General features: G+C 34.4%; 2 protein-coding genes across 2 annotated transcripts in view; one reads left to right on the forward strand and one right to left on the reverse strand.

Moving 5' to 3' along the window:
• Positions 1–1,511: 1,511 nt before the first annotated feature.
• On the reverse strand, positions 1,512–7,428 carry LOC129564903 (Golgi phosphoprotein 3 homolog sauron). The gene is made up of 3 exons (XM_055439156.1): positions 5,600–7,428; positions 3,742–4,164; positions 1,512–3,617 (listed from the first exon to the last, which is right to left on the reverse strand). The coding sequence occupies exons 1-3, from the start codon at positions 5,807–5,809 to the stop codon at positions 3,372–3,374; spliced, it is 879 nt and encodes a 292-aa protein (XP_055295131.1). The 5' UTR covers positions 5,810–7,428; the 3' UTR covers positions 1,512–3,371.
• The window catches only part of LOC129564897 (uncharacterized), a gene marked incomplete at its 5' end in the record, with an annotated part of 12,026 nt that continues 11,576 nt past the window's right edge, over positions 6,985–7,434 (forward strand). Inside the window, 1 exon segment of the mRNA XM_055439151.1 lies at positions 6,985–7,434. Coding sequence (XP_055295126.1) covers positions 6,998–7,434 — 437 coding nt within the window.

The following is a 7,434-nucleotide window of genomic DNA, read 5'->3' on the forward strand; positions in this document are numbered from 1 at the left end:
GCAGATACTGATCATCCCGAGAAGGTTCCAGCGCACAAAATCATTCTATCGTTCGATAGTCCAGTATTCGACACAATGTTTTTCGGCTCATTACCAGAACAAAGTGATGTGCCGATTGTTGACGCACCTGTCGCATTTGGGGAATTTTTACAATTTTTCTATTTAAACGAGGTGCGTCTATCGTCTGAATATATTGTTTACGTAACAAATCTATGCAAGAAATACGAAATGAACGAGTTTTTAATACCATGCGAAACTGCATTTCAAAAATCATTAACTATGGACGATATATGCTGGGGCTATGGCATCGCTCAATTGTTGGAACAAGACAACTTACGCAAATTTTGCGAAGAACAGATTAAATCAAATGCAGTGGCAATAGTAAAATCGGAAAGTTTCCTGGATTGTTACACCAAATTCTTGAGCAAAATACTGGCGCTGGTATCGTCAGATTGGAGCGCTTTCAAGACGGTGATCGCAGGCATGGAATAGAGTGAAGCCCAATGTAATCGCAATCATTTGGATACAAGCCCGAAGAATTTAAGACATCAACTGGAAGATGTATTTAGCCAAATCCCCTTTGACAAATTAACTACGCAACAGATTTCACAGCATGTTTGCTCATACAGAGGATTTTTTGCCGCAAAAGAACTTGAAACTCTGTTCATTCAAACATCGTTGCCAAAACAATCATGTTCCGTTGATGCACAACTACTTCAGAATAATCATACAAACTAACAGCCAGGCCAAGTTTTAGTATGTGACCGACGGCTGGAAAAAAACCAATTTAATCCATATAAACGCTCAAATAGTGACACTTTTTTTCGTTCAAATGCAACAATCTGACATTGGCTCTAATTTTGAATATCAAATTTATGAGAGACACCACTTTCCAACGATGGAAAAATTGATTTTGAAAGGACGTTCAGAAAAATGTGATATAGTTTTGCCCAAAAATATTGTTATCAATGATGGAACATTTTATCGTATAAGCTTACGTTGTCATAATACTTATGCATTTTCATCTCATACTCCATGTAGATTGCGCGATGAAGTGCAACTGGAACATGGTATTGAAATAAAATTTAAGACGAACTCCGTTGGGCCTCAAATGGAGCAACTGTTTTTCTACAACAAGATTTGAGATTAAATTGATTTTTTTAAAACTCGATTCATCTTTCTATAAAATTCTTTGGATTACCATTCGAAAATAAATAAAAGTAAATATTGGCAAAATGTTGAAACCAAATAGTTTTTTATATTTTTTTTTTGATTTACGATAGTTAAAAGCCTACTGCTGGAAATGAGTGCTTATTTACTTGCGATGGTTTTAAAAGTAAAATATTCAATTTATCTGTATTTTTACATATTACGGTGTTATTGGTAAGCCTTTAAACGTATCAAAATATTGTAATGAATTCAGAGATATTTATCAAATATAATATACTAAATAAAATGGGTTCCACCTGTAATGATGATATAAAAAAATAAAGAAAAATTTGAAAAAAAAATCAATGTTTTAATACATTCACTTTATTCAAGTTACAGTTAACATATCAACAGTACAATCACGCTGTTACTAATTAAAATGCTCAATGTTGTTATTTCAGTTCTCCGGATGCGTTCACAACTTATGTGAAATGTTTGTCGTTTGAAGTGTCCTTCGTCCGAAAAAAATTATTTTAACAAAAAGAAAATATAACATTTATTTCTCGTTTGGATCTTGATGTGAATTAAAACGAAAAAAAACTCTATTTTCATTAACTCCAATTTTATTGTACCTTAATCGTTATTGGTTCTCTATGTTGGAAACATGATTTTAATTATTGTTTGTATATAAAGTCATTTACAACTCGTAACCATTATTGTATTTCAAATTGTTGCCAGACTCTACGAAGTTGACATAAGTTTGTTCAATTAACTAGTTAAAGTTAAATTTTGTTCAATGTTTCTGTTTTGACTGATCGTTCATTCAGGAAAAGAAATGATTTTAAATTTTCGATTAATATAGAGAAGAAAGTATATCCAAATTATTTATATGATTTTCAAGAAAGTTTTATTGAATTGTGTGATAGAAATCAACCGAAAGAACTTAACTGTTTGAATAAAATTGGAATTAATTAAAATTAAAAACAGATTATCCTTGTCCATTCTCCGTTGCCATATATAACAATCATCAAGCGGAATGAATGCAATACATATATGTAAAATGATGAATGAATGCTTTACAAATTACAGGATAAATTATGTCAAATACCATTTTAATTCGTATCAATGGAATTAAATTCGGCATTCGGAATTAAAAACTAAATTCTTGATATATAATCCTATGAAAATAGAAAATTGCATTGTTTCTTTTTTTCTTAATTTTCTCTCATTATTTTAAAATCGTTTTCATCATAATCATAATATTGTAATGTGAAAGAGAAGTCGAAAGTTTAAATCGTTGCATGACTTGGTGTAGAGTTGGCTGAATTCATACAATTGCTCTGAAAACGTCCATCTTTCCATAATTTTTTTTTTTTTTTATTTCCTATTTTATATACAATTTTCTCTCTTTCACTTCAAAATATATATATGTGTATTGCATCAAAAGAAAAATAAAATTATTATTAGGTAAAGAATTAATTCTTTTTTTTTTTTTAAATAAAAAGTGTTTTTTAAACGAAATAATTTTCCCAGATTTATTGAAGAAATCGGCATTGATTTTAAAAGATTCGTGTAACTAGGACTAGTTGAAAGAAATATGAAAAACAAAAATTCTATCGCTTATTTGGAAATGTCAATTTGTCCGTTTTGTTTGTTTGTTTCATTGTCAAATTCTGTTGCGCTTCAAAGACCACGACAATCGATTATGTTATTTCTTGCAAATTTTGATGGGGTCGGGGAAAACACATGTGTGACAAAATTTCAAAACACAATGGGTGCTACAACACTATTTCGTCCTCTATCTCTGATTTTGCTCAAATGTAACTAAAACACAAACAAATGTTTTTTTTTTTCAAGTGAACGGACATGGAGACTTTCATTCACATTCCTTAACATGGAGACGAATTCCCCGTCGTTTGGACGATGACACATGAAACCGAATCAAAACCATTTTTAACGGGTTCCATTTATTGAACATAGATCAAACAAGCATCTCAATCGGATGCTATTTTGAATAAGAGACATTCTCATTGTTAAAAACTAAGTTATTGTATTCAATAGTTGGAGAGTTGATTAGCACTAATCGGGGATAGTTCCAGTGGCAAAATTAACAATATATAGATAGATAGAAGAAGGATAAATCAATTGGAGGAAGAAAATCATAAAGAAATTCCATTAAAAAAAAAGAAAATCAAAAGAACAATTAGTTTTGACATCGCCATTTACTTCGTGAAGGCCATGAACACCGCCCACATAATTTCTTGTGTGCTTGCTTTAGCCGCATTTTCATAATCTAAGTCCAATAATTCACGAACTCGACGCATTGCCAGCTCGTAGTCTTCGTCGTTCAGCGGTGCAAATGCATTCTCTAGCACATCACTGGCATGAGCTAAAAATATCAGTGACAGCATTCGTTTGTCCATGCGCTGTGGATCGTTTATCCATTTGGTCAACACCGAATCTTGGATCTGGTTCAATGGAAGGAAAAACAAAATCAAATAATTAAAACCAATTTTCTGGCATCTTTGTCATTTTTTTTCTCGATATTTTTCTCGACATTTAATTTTCGATTTTGATGACAGTATTTGTTACCTTTTTCACTAAACGACATTTAACTACATTGTCACTCAGCGGATGAGTTGTCATGTCGAAGAGTAGAAAGTTTTGCTTTTCCGTCGTCAGAACGCCTTTTTCAACGAGATTTTTGGCTAAGCGTTCGCGTACATTTTTCAATTGATATCGCAATTTCAGCGGATTCCATGTTTCGCCGCTCAAATATTCGATCCAACTTTGTACGGTTTCAGGTGGTTCCGTTTCTTTCATGTGTTTTAGAGCTTCATCCAGTAGCACATCGCCGGTTGGTGTGTCCGATTTTAGGATTACTTTGCGTGATGTTAGCCCTTTTCGTCGCATACCGGCACGTTCCAATTCGACTCGACCGCGCAAACCCAATTCAATGAGAATACAGCCACGTAGTCCACTTGATATACAGTCATTCCAAAAAGATGTGTAACCCTGCGAACGAACAACAGATAAATGGCCCAACGCCAAATTGGTTAAGCATTATTCTTTGTGATGAAGTAAATGATAAGAATCGTGACAAAAAATGACAGCCCGGAATGGTGATGATAAGGAACAGCCGTTTTCATTTTCATTGACTTCCGAAAGATAAGGAATTAAGGCTCTTTTGTACTAGCAAGTTACTACTAGCAACAAGTAAGCACAATAGAACGTACTTTTTTTTTAAACGACTTGGTTGACAAAAAAAAGAAACTATTTTAATGTATGCATGTGGTTTCAGCCCATAAAACGTGTTATATTTCATTTACGTTGGCTGCGATGGCAAAAAAATGGATACAAAATGTGGTTTACTGTTTGAACGCAATGCAACTACAGCCGCCTATAGGTATCGATGTAATCAAAATTACAGAATCAACAAGTAATCATTGAAAGACATACACATACACAAAAATGCCAGGGATTTCCTATGTTATTCATATTAAACGTCACGTTTTTTGTGTTGTACTGTTGTATTTACATTTCCGTGCGCCCAAATAGAATGATGCGCGATAATGAATAAGAAAAACAGCCGTAGATTGATAAATAGCATAAATGTTGTAATCAGTGCGTGTTAATGAATCGTACAATGCTACTTAATGAACGAACGGCATATTTCAAACAGGTTATGGCTTTTGTTGACGGTTCTCTTGTCTACAGTCGAAGTTTCGCTTTTATTGAACGGGCTGACGGTCATTGCATCGTTGGAAGAACGAGAAATGTAAATAGAGACAGCGATGGAAGGGGTAATAATTTATGCAGAACACACGCTATCAAGCATCGCTTCCGATACACTAACTTCAGGCATAATATTGCGACGCACGGTTTTCCATTGATTCTTGAAGAAGAAGAAAAATTGATCGACAAGATTTAACAATATATATTGCTATACGTCGCTAAAGAGACATTCATGTAATCAATACAAACACTTTGCAAGTGGTCTGCCGATCAATTGATGTGTTGGATGGTGAAGTCATTCGACGTAATGCGAGAACGTATAAAACAATCGCAATTTAAAAGAAATAAAAGTTGCAGTGGTCGTAGTCGTCGGCTGAAATGTGTGCCTTGCGATAAGCGATAAAATCAGTAAAACACATGTTCAAATAGAAGCAATTCAGTCAGCAAATCGCTTAGCGGTCTTAGAATTAGCACACAATCTATTTACATTTTTCATGTGTCGTATTTGTTCTTTTTCAGCCGGTTCGTTTGCTTCGTTCAAATATTATCGAAAAAATTTGGGTCGGGTATTTAATTAATTGTTTTCGGACAACTTGCCACTAAATTAGTCGCACACACACAAACACATACACCAAATGTCCATGTCATTAAGATGAAATGGAAAATTCAATCATCATCACCATGTAATTTGACAAATTTTTTTTCTTTTGGTTACCTCTTTGTCTTTTAAACCTAGCAGCAACACTTCTTCCATCAGTGTGAGTCGTGTTTCTTTTGAATCTGTGTCGTCGATATCATTGTCGCGGTCATTAATGATCACATCATTTTCATCGACACTGTTCGCTGTTGAGCTATTTGCCTCGGAAGTGCCATTTTCAGTGGCACGACTTTTATTTCGTCGCACTAAACCCTCCGTACGATTCATGGTGATTTTAGCCTCTGTCTCTGTCTTTCTCTCTGTTTACTTATAGACACACAAAATCGATGAGAATTTTCGAGCAAAATTCCGTGTAGAATCGATGAATGGATGCAATTTTTTTGATTTTGATTTATTTTCTGATGATAAAATTCGTTTGTTTAACGCTAGTCGATAATATTTATGGCTCGTTTTTCGCTGTTTGTGATTTCTTTTGGCATTGAATTCACACAAAATTATTAATCACTTTGATGTCCCACACACAAACAAACATCACACATTGATTTGTGTTCGAGTAGACGGAATCTCATAATACGAATTTAATCGAATTTTATTAAATTGTCCTCTTTTTATTATTTCTATCACAAAATTCAAATGTCGTCGCAACTTTTTACTGCAATTGTTTCAATTGAACACACCTAATCAAATTCTTTTTTTTTGGCGTTTGGTGCAATAGAAAAGAAAGAGGACGAGCAAAAAAGCAACCTTTTTCTACTTCGTCCATATAATTATTTAAGTGAATGTTGACGTTTTGCTGTAGTATTGTATATGGTCTATTGTACAAAGAAATTTGACACGACTTACATATCGCATTCACTACGAGATTCGACCGATACTCACATAAACACGACACTCAGAAATGGAGGAAATGTCCCATCAATCGGTTCAATGTGAAACAGCAGTGTTGCCGCATGTCACACGGGAAATATTTTCGCCAATTTGATTGTGTGAACATAGCGAAGGGGGAAGAAATTATTATGACGACTCGAAATGAGTGAAGTTTTTGGAATTTTTTGCGAAAAAAACTTTTTTCTTTTTTCAAAATATTTTCCATGGATTTAAATTCAAAAGTAGCCCAAAACCAAACTGAACGTTCGTCACCAAAAAAAAAATATCCCTCGTTTGTGCAAACTGTCAACCAGTCTCATATCCAACACACAAAACCGAGCACGAAATGTCACAACTTGAACTCAGTCCACTCATTTCGAATAAGCTGTCCGAGGCGAAACGTATTTTTACCGTTTTCATCATACATGTATTTCCATGCCGTTTATTTAATTCATTCGATTTTAATTTTAAATGTGAATTTGTTATTGTTATTGATATTGTTATACGTAGTGCGTGTTCAGTTGACACGATCGTAGAATTTGGGTTTAGTTAGAAAAGAAAACCAACAACAGCAACAACAGAACCAAAATGTTTGATGTCATTTCGACAGCAAAGAACACACAGTGGACGTCATTTCCCACTCTTTGTTCAAAGTACACACATTCGCATGTTGCAAACGAAGCGGTCGATTTTCAAGTGATCCCAGGCAAAAATTGCTTTGTGGAATTTAACAAAAAGTTTGGATTTGAATTGATGCGAACGACCAATAAAGACAACAAAGAGGTGATTCAACGAATTAAGAAGCGACAGGTCGATGACATTTCATGTGGCGCAATATCGAAGGCCGGTGGTGGCGAAATTGCCATTGGCATGACCACTGGCTTCATTCGTCTCTTCAGTGTGCACACGGGCGAGTATTTGCCTATCAAATTTAAACCGGATCGTGTTGGGAACAGCGTTCTCGGCTTGGATTATTCCAACACAGATGAATATTTGGCGGCCGTTTATGACAGTGCTGATGTCAA

Source organism: Sitodiplosis mosellana, unplaced genomic scaffold (assembly GCF_009176505.1).
Source record: "Sitodiplosis mosellana isolate CC-2019 unplaced genomic scaffold, AAFC_SMos_1.0 Smas_scaffold_2, whole genome shotgun sequence".
Classification (NCBI taxonomy): domain Eukaryota; kingdom Metazoa; phylum Arthropoda; class Insecta; order Diptera; family Cecidomyiidae; genus Sitodiplosis; species Sitodiplosis mosellana.

Bases quoted from the DNA above. Each gene is read 5' to 3' on its own strand.
- LOC129564903 (XM_055439156.1), bottom strand. From the start codon at position 5,809: ATGAATCGTACGGAGGGTTTAGTGCGACGAAATAAAAGTCGTGCCACT. The intron at 4,165-5,599 runs GTAACCAAAAGA...GTTCGTTCGCAG, and splicing joins TAGGTTTAAAAGACAAAGAG to GGTTACACATCTTTTTGGAA. The intron at 3,618-3,741 runs GTAACAAATACT...CCATTGAACCAG, and splicing joins AATGTCGTTTAGTGAAAAAG to ATCCAAGATTCGGTGTTGAC.